At 40.0% G+C, this 18,336-nt stretch overlaps 2 protein-coding genes across 2 annotated transcripts in view; one reads left to right on the top strand and one right to left on the bottom strand.

Moving 5' to 3' along the window:
- sacs (sacsin molecular chaperone) overlaps positions 1 to 18,254 on the top strand; it is a 30,578-nt gene extending 12,324 nt beyond the window's left edge. The window contains exons 8-11 of the mRNA XM_079611175.1: positions 289 to 1,771; positions 2,531 to 2,622; positions 4,761 to 4,787; positions 5,473 to 18,254. Of these exons, the coding sequence (XP_079467301.1) occupies positions 289 to 1,771; positions 2,531 to 2,622; positions 4,761 to 4,787; positions 5,473 to 17,027 (13,157 nt within the window). The 3' untranslated portion in view covers positions 17,028 to 18,254. The remainder of the gene's footprint in view (positions 1 to 288; positions 1,772 to 2,530; positions 2,623 to 4,760; positions 4,788 to 5,472) is intronic.
- gab2 (GRB2-associated binding protein 2) overlaps positions 1 to 18,336 on the bottom strand; it is a 508,732-nt gene that overhangs the window by 93,757 nt on the left and 396,639 nt on the right. The gene's annotated exons all lie outside the window — the stretch shown is intronic.

The following is an 18,336-nucleotide window of genomic DNA, read 5'->3' as shown; positions in this document are numbered from 1 at the left end:
TTATTTGAAATCTTTTTAGATGAAGTACATCATGACATTTTGCGGAAGTTCAATGCCCCAAAGGTTAATTTAAAAATTATTTTATTTCATGTCACCTAATTAAATAATTTTTTCTCATTTGTGATAAGCAGTTCAGCAGGGTAGGCAAAAATAAAGGACCTAATGGAAAGTTGGGCCACCTTATATCCATAATTTTGTATCTTTATATATGTGCATAAGCTTATATAGTTCATTATATAATTAAAACTGAATGTTTTACTATTCTACAAATGTTCCATCTTTTTGTAGATGTTCCTAGTATATTCAGTGGGGATCAAATTGCGATGCTGGACCCTCATCAGATGTGTTTTGGAGTCCATGAGTCTGGCCAGTGCTGGAATTTGAAGTCTGATATAAAGGAAATATCCGAGCTTAACGATCAGTTTGCCCCTTATTTTGGCTTGCTCGGTAGCTCAGAGAAAACCATTAGAGATGGCAACTTTCCAGGAACACTCTTTCGTTTTCCACTCCGAATGAAACCCTCACAATTAAGCAACAACATCTACAATAAAGAGAAGGTTCTGGAGCTCTTTGAATCGTTCAAAGTTGACGCAGACACCGTGCTGCTCTTTCTAAAGAGCGTGCAGAAGGTCTCTCTGCATGTACGAGAACCAGATGGAACAGAGCGGATGCTTTTCCAGGTCACAGCAAGCGATATCCAAGAAGATGACGTGGAGCGGCCCAACTCTCTGAAAAACCTGGGACAGGCTATAGATAGCTACAGTAATGGCGTCCTGAGCAGTTCGGTCACCTGCGCTACCTACCAACACTCCATTGAAGTGCGGGATGAAACTGCCAAAGAGACTCAGAAAACCACCTGGTTGGTGTGTAATGGCGTGGGAGGGCGAGGCATGTGCGGTGAACTGGATTCTCTTGCTGATGATCTGAAGTTCATCCCAACTATTGGTATTGCCTTGCCCCTCAGCCTAATTGATGAGGACAAGGGGGCAACTTCTAGTTTCTCAGGACGTGCTTTCTGTTTCCTCCCACTGCCCCTTGGAGAAGAAAGTATGACAGGATTGCCAGTTCATGTTAGTGGTTTCTTCGGCCTCACGGACAACCGCAGGAGCATCAAATGGCGGGAGGTGGACCAGTGGAGGGACCCGGCAGCTCTTTGGAACGAGCTTCTCATAGTCACGGTCATCCCAAGGGCTTACTTCACACTCATAATGGAGACCTTCAGACGAATCCAAACTAAGGAGGACCAAGATTTTCCCCTTTCACCAAGAGGTATTTACGGAGCCTGGCCTGATCCAAACAGAATTCGACCTCGTTGGAAACCTATTCTTGAACCCCTCTTCAATGACTTGCTTCAACAGCCGGTCATCTACTCGCTCAGCGAAAGCTGGGTCCAGATGGATGAAACCGTGTTCTCAGACCTGGACTCCAGCGTGGACACCACAGAAACCATCATCAAATACCTCCAGAGCTCAGGGATGATGCTGGCTCAGGTTCCAGCCTACATTGATGCAGTACTGACAATGTTTGTCTCCAAGCCAGGTAGCCTAAGGAGAGTGACCCCTTCATTTGTGCGTCAGACTCTGAGAAAATGTCGCCATAGAGGACCCTCCAACGAGAAGCTGTTCCTGCTAGAGTTTATCCTAAGCGATGCCTGCTACAATGACCTCATTGGACTGGAACTTCTGCCTTTGCAGGATGAGACATTTGCTGTGTTCTCATCTTCTGTGAATGACAAAGATGATGTCTACATTGCCTCACAGGAGTATCCAAGGTATGGGGAAACATTTGTATTGACGTAATGTTCATTCGTAGCATTATTTCATTGCTATCTAAATGCTATCACATCAAAACAGGATTCAGCAAAATTTGGAATTTGGAGTTGGAATTTAAATTGAGTTGACCACACACTGTAGAATGTAGAATTTAAATTTGAATGACAAATGTAATTCCCTGAATTCCAACTCAGACACAACAATACTCCAATAATTTATTTTCCCTAATCATGCCCATTTTCTTCTTAAATAATATAGGATTTTAATAAACATTTTAATTAGATAAAAAATTTGCCATACAGCTTCAAAAACGTCTATGTCTTACACAACAATAAATATTGAATATATTGAAATATTAGAATATCGTGCAAAAGTTCATTTATTTCAGGAATTAAACTCAAAAGGTGAAACTAATATATTATATAGACTCATTACATGCAAAGTGAGATATTTAATAATAATTATATAAGTTGAATTACTAAAAATAAATTAACTTTTTCACGATATTAAACATTTTCGAGTTTCACCTGTATAAACTTAAACTAAACATTTAAAAAAAAATGAATATTTGACATTCTTCTACTATGGACCTTGAAATGTAAAATATGAAATTAATTTAATTTCCTTAATTTCTCAAATTCACGAAAAGCATTCTTGATTCTATTCTGAATAACATTTATTCCTGAATCCTGACCAAAACTTGTAAATGGAGTACATTATAATAAACATATTATTATGAGCTTGATTTTTCTTCGCAGGTCCCTTTATCCAGGACTGGAGGGAAGATTTGTTTTAGATAGCATTGCCCCACATGTCATGACGAGCCTGAAAGAAGCAGCCAAAAGCAGAGGTAGACACCTGCTCATAATGCCACTCTCATACTCTTATCCAATGTATATAGAGCATCTGCTCACAATTCCATTCTTCTGTTGTAAAATGTAATCTTGTTAATGCTTAGTTTGCTGCAGGGAGTAACATCTTTGGGCTTCATTGCTTGCCATTACGGGTGTCAGAAGTTTGAGTTACACTTTTTCATGCTTAACCTAATACATGCCGAAAAAAGATGAAACACTGTCCATAAAATAAGCAGAACCTATGAATTCTGCCCTTAGGTATCCTTTTTAGCTTGACTTAGTGTATTTAGTCATTTGAGAATAGTAAAGAGTAAATTTTTTCTTCTCTATTTTTAAGGATTAAAAATCTTTGTCTTTACATGATTTCTGTACGGCTTTAGCCTCATGCTACAATTGGCCATAGGACATGTCGTTGACAAGAACATTAAAATGACTGTTGACGGGAAGCAGCTTTCTTCCCCTCTTTGCATGACATTACAAGATTAGGGCATTTACACAGGATGCATACTTGCATTTGGTTGTGTCATGTCTCACAGTTTTTTCAGCATCTCTGGCCTTGTGTTGCATTTTTTAAGTTCACCCAAAAATCCTATGTTGTTACATACAGACCTATATGTTTCTTCTGCACATCATAAAAGGAAACTCTTATCAGAATGCTCATGCTGCTTTTTCGCCACACAGTGATATATCCTGTGTTTAAGCCCCTTTAGCATGTAGATGCATCCTGTAACAATATTACCAATATCATATATAGTAGGCTAATTAATATTACAGTGCTTAGCATAAGTGAACACACCCATGCTAAAGTTGGCTAAAAGGAGGAATAAAAAAACATCTTTTGGAAATTGATCTTAATGCCTTAATTAAATAAATGAGGAAAACTCCAACCTTTAAAGACCCACTCCGATGAAAATCATGTTTTTCTAGGTGTTAACATGTTCTTTTGGCGTTTTTCTGATGTTAGAGGACATATCTTGAGAAAAATAAGCTCAAAGTTGTATTTCTGAGTATTTCTACATTCAAATGCCTGTGAATCAGTAGCAGACGCTAAAATGCCGGCTAAAATAGACTGTTTTTTTTGTGTTGTAACAAAAAAAGAGTTGTGTCGTAGTAACTCCACTGGGCGGATCAACGATCCCGAAATTCCGAGCAATCCACTGATACTAAATATGTCCTGATTGATCACTGTGGGAGGGATGAAATATCGAGGCGAAGTCGAGCTGTTTTTTACCGCGACGTCTCGGAGTGAAATAATGATCGGTGATCAGAGCTCTCAGCAACGGGGAGGGGGAGGGTCGTCTCTGTGCCAACGGCTCTGTCCACAACACAGAGGCGAATTGCTAATGAGCTACTGCCGCTCTGCTGAAGCGAAGTCCCAGAAAACAGCACAGGTTTTGAGATTTTGGCTAAAAATGGCATGATCATACTTTAAAGACCACTGGGAATGTTTAAAAATATGATCGGAGTGGGACTTTAAGGACACCAATTTTCTTTGTGAATGAATAATGTATCGTAAATGAATAAATGTTCTGGTGAAGGGTATGTGATGGTGGGGGGCTATTTTAATTCCAAAGGCCAAGGGAACTTTATCAGGATGCATAGTATCCTGGGATCCATGAAATAACTGGCCTTTAAAAATAAAAATCTGCCTGCCTCAATGGGAATTTAACATAGGGGTGTCCTGACTTATGCACCCTGTATTTTAAGGAAGAACATTTATTTATTTACGATACATTATTCATTCACAAAGAAAATTGGTGTCCTTAGTTTTCCATTTTTTTTTAATTAAGGCATTAAGATCAATTTCCGAAAGATGATTTTTTTATTCCTCTTTTTAGTCAACTTTAGCATGGGTGTGTTCACTTATGCTAATCACAGTATATAAACATTATTGTTGTGTATAATATTTTAAAGTTGCTACTCCCTCAGATACTGTGTGTATTTTTTTTAACTAGGACTACCTTCAATAATTTGTATAAAGAGTGTCTGCCTCATTGTAGCCATACATATTACTTTACAATACAAAGGTGTTATCTTAAACATGCTTCTATAGAATATGTCGTTATTTGCTTTATCATTTTTATTTTCTCAAATTTTTTTCACATTTATCTTTATTTTTGCATTTTAATTCCAGTTCAACAATATCTTTGGGGTTGTTCTGGTAAGTGCACAATGTGTTGCCTAATGCCTGTAGAGCTGTAGTTGCCATGACTTTTCTGGATACACTACTACTTATTCACTAACATAACATCTTTGTATTTGAATAACCCATTAACCATATATCAAAACAAAACATACAGTACTAATGCATTTAATAATGTAAAATGCTAATATTATAAAATGTTAACGTGTTAATGTGTTTTGGTTTTATAGATGCAGTTTTGATTTTGAAATTTATAAAGAAATAAAACTTAAATCCACCAATTAAGTCAATCAATTGCAAGTGGTAAACTGATAAATGTTAACAAGAACTAACATGACAACACACATGCATGCGAACATCAAGAATTGTCCATTACTTGAAGCCTTTTTTCCATATATTTGTGCAACCTTAACAGCTAAAATAGGATATATCAACTTCTAATTAGAATATTTTCAACTATTTCTAGCATGCAAGCCATTTTAACGAGTTTGTAAATGTTTTTTAATGTTTTGATTATTCCTAATTTCGTAATGTGTCTCGTGTCTCAGTAGTGTTCTTTGAAGCTTTAAGTGTTTATGTAATCAATTTGTATGAGAATTCTAGGTCAATCCAAGACTTAAGTGTTTTTCCTGAAGCTATATATACAATCTGTTATTTAGTCTAAAACCAAGTGCAGCTTTCATCATGTTTTTTGTGCTTTCAGGGAGGCCTTGCACTCAGGTTCAAGTGCTAACCCCAGAGAGATCAGCACGGCTAATCAAAGAAGTCCTTACCACAGCATGGCCTTCTAGAGATTTTGCAGTTCAGTGGAACCTTAGTGATCAAGAGAAGAATCACCCCTCAGCATCTTGGCTCAGAATGATTTGGAAGCATCTCTACATTAACTTTGCAGATGACCTTAGTGTCTTTGAAGATTTGCCTTTAATTCCAAATGTGCCACTGACTGACACCTTGGATTCTCTAGAGCTACTGCGCTTGAAAATTCCATCACCCATTTTTCTTGTAAATGAGGAAGAGGGCCCTCCTTCGGAAGACTTACTTGAAGTCATGAAGAAGCTTGGCTGTGTTATCCTGAAGCAGCTTGATCCTTGCTTACAGCATCCACTCCTGAAAAATTACATTCACCAGTTATCACCAAGCACCCTACTGCAAATTATGGACAGATTTTCTTCATCCCAGAGATTAGCAAGCCAAGTTGCATCTCTCTCTGTAAAGCAGAAGATTGCATTGAGAGGTTTTTTAGCCAGTCTTACTGATGTCACAGAAAAAGAGAAACGCATAATCCAAGAGCTTCCCATCTTTGACAAAGTTGGACAGAAGTCCAAAACAGACCCTTCACCTTTTACCTTGTTGAAAGGAGCCAGAGTATTACATCATACCGCCAAGCATCCATTAGATGTGAAATTGTCCATAAATGTAGTTGACTGCAGTGATGAGGCAACCATCCGTCTAATACGGCTGTTGAACTTTGAGCAGGTGAAAAGCACTGAATGCCTAAAGGTGATCATTCAGGACATTGAGAAAGGATTCTACACAAAAGAGGAAGTCACAAAAATCATGCTCTGGACTCTCACTAATTTGTCTTTTCTGAAGAATGAAAACAAGGCAGTAATTAGTTGGCTTTCTTCACTGAAGTTTATTTATACCTCTTCGGAAAAACCTCATTCACCAACAGACTTTTTTGATCCAGAGTTGGAGATTTTGCAGAAACTTTTCTTCATGGAAGAAAAGATAAGGTTTCCCCCAGATGAGTATACATCATCTCCTGATGTCCTTCATTCACTGAGGCAACTGGGGCTGAAAAATGAGGTTCAGCTAAGTGAAAAGGATGTGCTTCAGATTGCCAGAAAAATTGAGGAGTTGCAAGGAAACAGCAAACCAGAATGGGATCCCATTTTAATGAAGGCAAAAACACTCCTCACTATCCTAAACAAACAGACAAAGTTGGTGAAGTCCTCTGAGGTTCAGACAAACCTGCAAAAATTGAAATGGGTACCTGTTTGTAAAGACAGACCTCTGAATTACCCAAAGTCACTTGCTTGGAGAGGTGATTCTTGCAGTATTTCCTCTCTTTCAGAAATGTGTGATATTTCTCATGCTGTGCTTGTTGGTTCTTCGGTTTCCCTGGTGGAACGTACCTCTGCGGGCATGAAAAAAGCCCTGAAGTTGTCATTAGAGCCTCAAGTAGAGCAAGTGCTCCAGCATTTGAAAGCAGTAAATGACTGGCACAGATCTCAAGCGTTTACCACTGAGGACTGGTATCAGTTTCAGCAAATTTTGTTTGAGATATATGAATTCATGCAAGCCCATTTGGAGGACGCAAGGGAAGCTGTCAAGTCTCTGCCCTTCGACTGGGTTTGGACAGGGAAAACCTTTGTTTCCCCTGGACACACAGTTTTAAAGCCCATATCAGATTTGGACCTCCAGCCTTACCTGTACTCATTACCAAAGACTATTGCCAAATTCAACAAGCTTTTTAAGTTCTGTGGCTCTATTGAAGAAGTTGTTCCCAGCCATGTGTTTGAAGTTATCAAAACCATCAGGCAAAGGAGTGAGCATGAGATGACAAAAGAAGAGAGCAAACGCAATGTTCTACTTCTAATAAACATTTTACGGTGGCTATACAGCAGTCAAATATCAGTAGATACTGACATGCATGTACCCATTCTTTACCACAAAGATCCAAGCAAACTGGTTATGAAACCTATCCACGAATGCACATACTGTGACATCAAAGTAGAAGATTTGAATGACTTACTAGATGACGTTTCAGAGCCCATCATCCTTATCCATGATGACATTCCAATGAAAACTGCTGAATGGTTAAGAGTTCCATGTTTGAGCACAAGATTAATTAACCCAGAGAATCTTGGGTTTGAACAGTCAGGCCAAAGAGAGCCTCTAACTGTGAGAATAAAGAACATTCTAGAGGAGTATCCTTCAGTGGCAGATATCTTCAAAGAGCTTTTGCAGAATGCTGACGATGCAAATGCCACTGAATGTAGTTTCCTGATTGACATGCGAAAGAATCTTGAAATCCGAGAGAATCTGCTTGACCCTGGCATGATTGTTTGTCATGGCCCAGCTTTGTGGTCCTTCAACAATTCTGTTTTTTCTGATACAGACTTCCTTAATATAACCAGGCTGGGTGGGTCCATGAAAAGATGTGAAGCTGACAAAGTGGGCAAATTTGGCCTAGGGTTCAACTCTGTTTATCATGTGACTGACATACCCATTATCATGAGTAGAGAATTCATGATCATGTTTGATCCCAACATCAATCACATCAGCAAACACATTAGAGACAAGTCAAATCCAGGCATCAAAATAAACTGGAGCAAACAGCAGAAACGGCTACGGAAGTTTCCCAATCAGTTTAAATCTTTCATCAATGTATTTAACTGTCAGCTTCCACTGTCATTAGAGTGCCCTTACAAGTATGATGGGACTCTCTTCAGACTTCCTTTCAGAACTGAGCAGGAGGCATCTGCAAGTGAAATTAGCAGTATTTACTACAATACCACTGACATCTACTCTCTTGTAGATGAATTTAGTATCTGTGGTCACCGGCTCATTCTCTTCACACAGCATGTTGGAACAATGGTCTTGAAATATTTGAAATGTGAGGAGCCAAACCCTGCTGCTGCGCAGGATGTGGTCACGATAAACAAGAGTGTGTGGTCTTCCAAATCAGCTTATGGTCCACTAAGTGTTCTGAAATCTGCTGCCAAAGTCATGAAAAAAGTTGCAGCCACCAGCAGAGTCCCAGCAGAGGTCCCCAAGTCTGGTTGCATCATCAGAATTGTAGTGGAGGAGTTCCACAATGTCTTCCGACGCATTGTTGACCTTCAGTCCCCACTGTTCAGAGGTTCTGAAGAGGATCCATCGTCCTACTTTGAGATGGCAGCTAAAGGCACACAAACTAAGAGACTTACAGATGACATGCCACAGAAGGGAGTGGAAAATACAAACTGGCTTATCTGTTCGTGCATGGATGTTACAGAAGCTCTGAAGTTCTCCTTGAATGATAGTGGAAAACGCCTTGGTCTGGTTCCATGTGGAGGCGTAGCAGTGCTGCTCTCTGAAGAAGACAATAGAAAATGGACTGTAAAGACAAGTGCAACACCAATTGGGGAAGTTTTCTGCTACTTACCCCTTCGAATCAAAACTGGCTTACCTGTGCACATAAATGGTTGCTTTGCTGTCACATCAAATCGCAAAGAGATCTGGAAGACAGACACAAAAGGACAATGGAATTCCATTTTTATGAGACATGTGATTGTCCAAGCGTACTTGGCTGCATTTAATATGCTGAGGTCAATGTCAGAAAATGGGGAATTATTGGACTACAGCTATTATGCAGCCTGGCCTGACCCTGGAGTTGTCCATGATGATTTCAGTCTGATTTGTCAAGGGGTTTATCAAGAAATAGCAAAAGGTGTTGATGATGACAGTGCAAAAGTCTTTTCTGATGGGAAAACCTGGGTGTCAATCAAGAATGTCCGTTTTTTGGATGACACTTTGCTTTGCAGACCAGACATTGGGTCTGCTGCTTTCAAGATATTCTTAAAATACCTAAGAAAGTGTGGTTCCCAAGATCTATGTGCTGTTGAGCTGCCAGACTGGGTCAAGGAAGGCTTTGATGATGCTGGCTGTAAAGGAAAATTGATGGAGAACACCCTGACAGAGACACAGTTTTTCTCAGAAGTGTTCTTCCCCCATATCCAAGACATAGATAAGGAACTACGCGACCCTCTGATGTATTATGTACTCAATGAAAAACTTGAGGAGTTTGCATCCATACTGAGGGAAACCCCATGCATTCCATGTTCAGGACCATCACAGAAGCTTGTTTTGCCATCTCGACTCATACATCCAGAGGGCAGAGTTGCCAAACTGTACAACGGTGAAGATGGAAGGTTCCCTGAAGGAAGTTTAAGAGACTATACCAATCCAGTATGCTTGGTGAAGTTAGTGCAGCTGGGTATGGTCAAGGATGACCTTTCTTGGGAAGACTTGATTGAACGGGCTGAGTCTGTATTGGCTTTAAATGAAAATGACCACACGATTGCATGCCACAGAAGTAGTGTAATCCTTAGTCTCATTGATGAAAAACTAAAAATGAGAGATCAAGCAGCAAATCAGTATCTTGCCAAATTACAAAACATCAAGTTCCTTCCATTCTTGACAAAGCCAGCTGGATTTTCACTTCCATGGCATGGAAACAATTTCTCCCAATCTACCATGTTCTCGGCAAAAGAGCTTTTTACAACAGACCATCAGGACACTGTGTGTTTAATGAAGCCTATTCTGAATGAAAATTCCCCTTCCTTTAAAGGATGTGGTCCTATCTCACTGGCTGTGAAAGACTTTCTTGGATTGATAAAAAAGCCAATGGTTTCATTAGTCATCAGCCAGCTGAAAGAGCTCTCAAAATCATTTGATGGGGTGACTCTGTATCAAGAGAACATAACCAATGCTTGCTACAAATATCTCTATGAAGAGTTGCTACAGTCCAGTGCTGCGAAAGAGGAGATCATGGAGGAGCTAAAAACATTCTCCTCAATTCTAGTAGAGAACACATACGTGGAACCATCAAAAGTAGCATTTCACTTAAACTTTGATGCTGCTCCATATCTTTATCAGCTTCCCAACAAGTACAGAAATAGTTGTCGGGAACTTTTTGAAAATGTTGGAGTTCACCCGAGCTTCACTGTTGAAACATTCTCAGCAGTTTTACAGCTGATTAAGAATGAATGTGGGAGAAAACCTCTTACTGAAGAAAACTTTCAACTGTCTCGTAGAATAATTAGTGAGGGAATATGGAGCTTGATCCGAGACAAAAATCAAGAATTCTGCCTAAGAAACTATGGGGAGATTCTTCTTCCTGATGGCAATTTCACACTACAGCCATCAAAATCACTTTGTTATAATGACTGTCCTTGGATTAAAGTCAGGGACACAACCGTTAAATACTGCCATGGTGATATTCCAAGAGAGGTGGCAGTAAAGTTGGGGACCGTTCCAAAACGTCACAAAGCCTTAGAAAGATACGCCTCAAACATCTGCTTCACTACCCTTGGAAGTGAGTTTGGGCAGAAGGAAAAGCTTACCAGCAGAATAAAAAGTATCCTCAATGCTTATCCATCAGAAAAGGAGATGTTGAAAGAGCTCCTACAGAATGCAGATGATGCAAAAGCCACAGAAATATACTTTGTCTTTGATCCCAGGACCCACCCAACTGACAGAGTCTTTGATGACAAATGGGTTCCCATGCAAGGCCCATCTCTCTGTGTGTACAACAATCAACCATTTACAGAGGATGATATTAGGGGGATCCAGAATCTCGGAAGGGGCACCAAAGAGGCAAACCCTGGAAAAACAGGGCAATATGGCATTGGATTTAACTCAGTTTATCACATTACTGACTGTCCGTCTTTTATCTCAAATAATGACATTCTCTGCATATTTGATCCACATGCCCGTTTTGCACCTGGAGCAACATCTGTCAGTCCAGGAAGAATGTTTAGAGATTTGGATTCAGACTTCAGATCCCAGTTTTCTGATGTACTCAACTTATACCTTGGAAATCACTTCAAGTTGGAACGCAGCACAATGTTCAGATTTCCCATACGAAATGTCGAAATGGCCAAAATCTCAGAGATCAGCTCAGCACCTGCTTCAGACAGAATGGTTCAAAATTTCCTTGATAAAATACGAACAGATGGTGCAGAACTTCTCATGTTTTTGAATCACATGGAGAAAATTTCCATATGTGAAATTGAGAATGGGACTGGGGATTTAAAAACTATTTATTCTGTCACAGCGAAAATCTCAGATGGTGATCGACTAAAACGCAAGCAATTTCACGCCTCAGTTCTGGACAGTGTCTCCAAGAAAAAACAGCTGGCTCAAATTCCAGTGCAACAGATTACCTACACAATGGACATAGAAGACACAGATGGTAATTCTACGACTTGGCTGATATGCAACAGATCTGGATTTTCTGACATGGAGAAGGTATCTAAGAGTGTAATTTCAGCTCACAAAAATGAGGACATAACACTCTTTCCACGTGGTGGTGTTGCAGCATGCACCAGCCACAACTACAAAAAAACACACAGAGCCTTCTGTTTTCTTCCTCTTTCTCTGGAGACTGGCCTGCCTTTCCATGTGAATGGCCATTTTGCTTTAGACTCTGCCAGAAGAAATCTGTGGAGGGATGACAATGGAGTTGGTGTGAGGAGCGACTGGAACAACAATCTAATGAAAGTGCTAATCGCGCCTGCATGTGTAGAACTGCTAATTCAGCTGAAACGTCGACTGTTTCCAGGCCCTGACCCCACTATGACAATATTTCAAGGAACTCCAATGCATGTTGTCAGGGATATTTTGAGAAAATTTTTGTCTATCTTTCCTGTAAACAGACTCGACATTCAACCAGATTGGTATTGTTTGGTAAAGGCAATCTACCTTTGCATTCATGTAGACTTGAAAAGACTACTCCCTGTTGTTAGAGCACCCCACGTTGATAACGCTGATATGCACTCTGCAATATACATCTCCTGGGTGAACACATCCACCTCAACCAAAGGCCAAGCTTTCTTTGACAACTTACTTCAGGATGAGTTGCAGCATCTTAAAAACACAGAGTATAACATAACCACAAGAAAATCTGTGGCAGAAAATGTTTACAGAATGAAGGCCATGCTCCTGGATGTTGGCTTCAACTTAATCTACAGCTGTGATGAGACAGCCAGTCTGTACTTCTGCCTTGAAGATGCTGGGATTTCAGTCAACTATGTGACACCAGAGGATGTTCGCAGCTTCCTGCTGACATTCTCATCTCCAGACACATCTTGTCAAGTTGGAAAGCTACCATGTCGACTGCAGCAGTCCAATTTCAAGCTGTTCCATGGTCTGAAACTGCTGGTTGACTACTGCTTCAAAGATGTGGAGGAAAATGACATAAACATAGAGGGGCTGCCACTACTGATGACAATGGACAATGTTCTGCAAGTGTTTGACTCCAGACATCCAAAGTTTCTGAGCAATCATCATGAGCTTATTGCATCAAGGAAGGACCTTTTCATGCACACACTGTACATAAGGTACAGTAACATCCTTCTTAAGGCAGGTGTGGCTAAGACTTTTGACATAAGCAGTTTTGGAGATCTTTTGGGATCTGCACTTCCCCGAGAGTGCAAAACAAGGAGCTCAGTAAAATGGAAGGAGAACTTTCCTACAGAATCTTGGCTTAAAAGTGCATGGCACTTTATCAGTGAACAACTTTTAACCAAGGATGACCAGACAGAGATCAACCCTACATTTCAGAACATTCTGGACATCTTGAAGGATTGGGCACTTCTTCCAGGAATCAAATTTATGGTATCAGGAAACAAATTGGTTGTGCCAGAGCATGACGTTTTGTTACCCCTGAGCTTAATCTTTGCAGCCATCTTTCCAAATGGACAAAATGACAAAGTCTTTCATACCCTGATGAAGGGAGGATGCTTTCAATTGGCTGTGAATAAAATATGTGTCAAAGAGAGTCCTGTCTTGCCTTTGTTGGCCCAGCATACTGCAAATATAGACAATCCTTCCAGCATACTTCGAGCACTTGAGTACATGATCCAGATATCAGCGTTCAAAACAGCAAGTTTGACAGACAAAGACTTTGAAGCACTGTTGTTGTACTTCAACTGCAATTTGACTAATCTGACCCAGGATGATGTACAATGTCTGAAACTGTTGCCATGTTACAAAGCTGTCAGCGGACGGTACATCTGCATTGCAAACTTCGGAGCATGCTATGTTCTAACAAAGACCATTCCCACTGCCGACATTGAAAAGTGGGCACACAATACATCCTCAGCCTTTCTCACTGACAGTCCACAGCTGAAAGAACTCTACAGCTTTCTTGGGGTCACACCAATTGATGACCTTGAGGTGTACCTGAATCATATCTTTCCAAAATTTGACATTTTATCACATGATGCCAAAATCCAACATGTAATCTACCTAAAGGAAAGGTTATTGGCAATGGAGGAGTCAATCAGCATCAAGGATCAGCTCTTTGAAAAACTAGAAGCTCTGTCCTTCATTCATGACTCCACCAGTAGACTAAAACCTGCCAAAGCCTTCTTCGATCAAACAGTTAAAGTGTTTGAAGTAATGCTTTCACAAAAAGCCTTTATTCCCAATGATTTCTTCAGAAAAATTGAGCAGGTGTCAAAGCCAAAAAGCGGGACATCCTTTTTACCCTCATGGATAGCATTCCTTCGTAACATCGGCTTGAAATATGTAGTATCTCAACAGCAAGTTCTACAGTTTGCGAAAGAGATCAGCATCAAAGCTCATACAGAGAACTGGTCCAAGGAAAAAGTTCAGACCATTGTAGATATACTCCTAACTCACATTTTCAATGAGAGAACAGATCTGTTTGATGGGGCCTTCCTCAAAGAACTCTCTATGATACCATTCCTATGCCCAGAGCGTGCACCAGCCGAGCTTGTTCGCCTTCACGTTCAGTACCAAGAAATGAATGGCACCGTCCCTCTAATTCGCTTCAATGGATCACAAGTCAATCCAAAGTTCAAACAAACTGATATCATGCAGTTGTTGTGGACATCTTGTCCTATACTACCAGAAAGGGCCACCCCAGCAAGCATAAAAGACCAAGAAGGAAATACACTTACCAGCCAAGAGCAACTTGATCTTATTTTGACCATGTTAAATGTTAATGTGGACCCACCATTGGAAAAAGTCATTAGCAATTGTAAAAACATATGTAGCATCACAAACTTGGATGATGACACAGTGAAAACACGAAGCAAGGTCTTGAGAAGCATTTATGAATTTCTGAATGCAGATAAACATGAATTCCGCTTTCAGTTACGAGGAGTAGCCTTCGTCATGGTTGAGGAGGGTTGGAAACTCCTTAAACCAGAAGAGGTTGTCATTAATTTGGAAAATGAATCTGACTTCAAACCCTACTTGTACAAGCTTCCCCTTGAGCTTGGTACATTTCACCAACTTTTCAAACTCTTGGGAACTGAGGACATTGTTTCAACAAAACAATATGTTGAAGTTTTGTGTCGGATTTATAGAATTTCAGAAGGCAAGCAGCTTGACCCAAATGAAATGAGAACAGTGAAAAGAACTGTCTCAGGCCTATTCAAAAGTCTCCAGAATGACCCAGTACAGATCCGTAAAGACCTTGATAATCTCAGAGATTTGACATTTTACCTTCCGAGTCATGATGGACGATTGGCCAAATCAAACACATTGGTCTTTGACGATGCACCACACTTCAAGAGCCGAATTCAGGGTAATGTTGGTGTTCAGATGCTAGTTGACATGAGCCAGTGTTACCTAGGCAAAGACCATGCCTTTCACACAAAGCTGATCATGTTACTTCCGCAGAAACTGAGGCCCAGGCTTCTGAGTAGTATCTTGGAGGAACAACTTGATGAAGACTCACCAAGAATGTGCCAATTTGGTGCCCTTTGCTCCCTGCAGGGACGGCTTCAATTGCTTCTGTCTTCAGAGCAGTTTATCACTGGATTAATTCGGATCATGAAACATGAGAATGAGAATGCATACATGGTGAATGAGGAGAAAGCAATACGGTTATGCAAAGCACTGTGTGAGGGCTTAAAGGTGTCTTGCTTTGAGAAACTACAGACTACATTGCGAGTGAAAGGCTGCAGCCCAATTCTCCACAGCCGTAGTGAAACTCTTGCCTTTCTTAAAAGATACGGAACAGCTGTTATCCACCTATACATTCAGCATTCTGACAGCAAAGACATTAATTTTCTTCTTGCCTTGGCAATGACCCTCAAGTCCGCTACAGACAATCTGATTTCTGACACCTCCTATCTTATTGCTATGTTGGGTTGCAATGACATCTACAGAATAACAGAGAAGCTAGACAACCTTGGTGTCAAGTATGACACAACTGAACCCTCAAAACTGGAGCTTCCACTACCTGGTACACCCATACCTGCTGAGATTCATCATTTACTGCTCATGGACCCCATGAATGTCTTTTATCCTGGAGAGTATGTTGGTTACCTGGTAGATTCAGAGGGAGGTGATATTTTAGGCACTTACCAGCCAACTTACACATACGCTATCATCGTTCAAGAAGTGGAACGAGAAGAGGAGGAAAGTCCAAGTGTCCTCGGCAAGTGCTTTCAAATTGACATTGGGTACAGTGAGTACAAAATTGTGAGCTCTCTTGATCTGTATAAATTTTCTAGACAGGATGATAGCACCAATATTCGAGATGGCACACCAACTCCAACAAGCCCCTCGGAGGGTCAGTCCCCTCGTTCCAGAATGGTCCCACCAATATTTCCTGGAAAGGAAAATCACAGGGCTCCTCCAACAAAGGCGTCCCCCAAAAAGATAAAACTCATTGCATTACCAGATATTCTAAAAGAAGTTACTTCAGTAATAGAACAAGCTTGGAAACTTTCTGAAACTGAACGCAAGAAGATTATCCGGCGCTTATACTTGAAGTGGCACCCTGACAAAAATGCAGAGAATCTTGACATCGCTACAGAAGTCTTTAAACACCTACAGAATGAGATCAGCAGGATGGAGAAGCAAACACAAGCAGAGCAGACGACTGATAGAGGATCAAGGAGACCTTACTCTTCATCTTCCACACGATTCCAGTCAGAGAAATTCTCATTTCAGCGATTTTACACATCATGGAACCAAGAAGCAACAAGCCATAAATCGGAAAAACACCAGTTCCGAGGACAGTTTACTAGCTATTCAAGCACATCGCACTCAAATCGCTTCTTTGTACCACCATCGTTCAAGTCTGTTGGTAACCCTGTGGAGGCACGGCGGTGGTTAAGGCAAGCAAGAGCCAACTTTTCTGCTGCAAGAAATGACCTTCATAAAAATGCCAATGAATGGGTATGTTTCAAATGCTACCTGGCAACAAAGCTTGCATTAATTGCTGCAGATTATTCAGTCAGAGGAAAATCAGACAAAGATGTGAAGCCCACAGCACTTGCCCAGAAGGTAGAGGAATACAACTCCCAGCTGACAGGGTTGGCCAAGGATGTAAACATCCTGGAAGGTTATGGCGTGGACAGCCTGAGAACTCGCTACCCTGACCTATTGCCCTTCCCTCAGATTCCCAATGACAGGTATACTTCAGAAGTAGCAATGAGAGTAATGGAATGTACAGCTCGGATAATCATCAAACTTGAGACATTTGTCCAGCAAAAAATCTGAATGTCAGCATTAGACAATGCAAAACACTAACAGATAAATCAACAACGCGGTGATTGTGCAATATAGACCAGTAGATATTATAATAGTTATAAAATACTTTTTACAAGTAAAATGATAGATCTAGCTGGCAGTTTTATTTTAACAGTGCCACCTCTGATGCTGTGACCCATGCTTATTATCGCGTACATTTGCTCCATTTCTCTAAAAGGTTGCCTGAGCCTAAAAAAAGTGTTTGTTATTATATTTAACATGCAGCAGTGTACATAATGATCAAAAGCATAGAAATACCTTTTATTATTTTAACGACATTTATTGATTATTGTTGTTCCTTTGTACATAATGAATACCGATGCTGCTTTTTTATCTTTTCTAGAAATGTATTTTCCTGCCATAGTCATTAAGTTGATGGTATTGTGATTTATTAGCATGAGTTGCACAGCACTTTTATGTAAATAGCACTTGAGTGATTGTAGGAATTTGAATGAATGACACCTGAAAAGTTATCATGTGCAATCAAGCAATGACAGGTCAGTCAGCTCACGGTTCCTTTATGGGATCTTTATCAGTGCCAGTAATTCATAAATTGTGCATACAACTTTTTCTCAGCTGGTAATTGACATTCAATGTATGCATACATTTCAATCTAAGTGTGAAATTGAGTGCATAACCTAGTCCTAGACATCATAAGATACAATATGTCTGTAGGTTCATAAGTGTTTACCGGTTGAATTGTCTGTCTTGTTGCCAGATTTATAGAATGCAAGAATGAAATTTTAATTTTATTCCATAATTTCACAATCACCTTTATCTCAACTGAACTATAAATATATGCATACATTGTTGGCTAGGGGAGCAATGGAACAGTTTTTTATTTCCCATACGAGGATATTGGTGGGTTTGGTTTCAGCACATATGACTATTTAAAAAAATAGAGACATTCAAAATTACATTTTCTCTTGAAACTTGACATTTCAGTTAACTGCTGTGGCTGTACACATCATGCGTATTTCCTCAGAATCGTGTTGATTAAATATGTATTTTCTATTATTTACAATGGGAACCTCTTGTCCTCTACTGATGAGAATTTTTTGCATGAAGTTCTCTGAAATTTGTGTTAGAGGAACATACTGTAGATGCTCATATGGTGCTCAATGTCAATGATGTTTTTCATCCATTTCCTTTGTTTAACTGTGAGAAAGATTGAAATTAAACACTGGCTACTATGTTTTGACAAATACATTTTGTCATTTGTCTCATTATTTCATATTACAACTTTGTAAGTTTGAGACCCACTAACAGTGGGACTATT

Source organism: Phoxinus phoxinus (genome assembly GCF_949152265.1).
Source record: "Phoxinus phoxinus genome assembly, chromosome: 4".
NCBI classification, from domain to species: Eukaryota; Metazoa; Chordata; class Actinopteri; order Cypriniformes; family Leuciscidae; genus Phoxinus; species Phoxinus phoxinus.
This window is presented reverse-complemented; position numbering and strand designations above follow the sequence as displayed.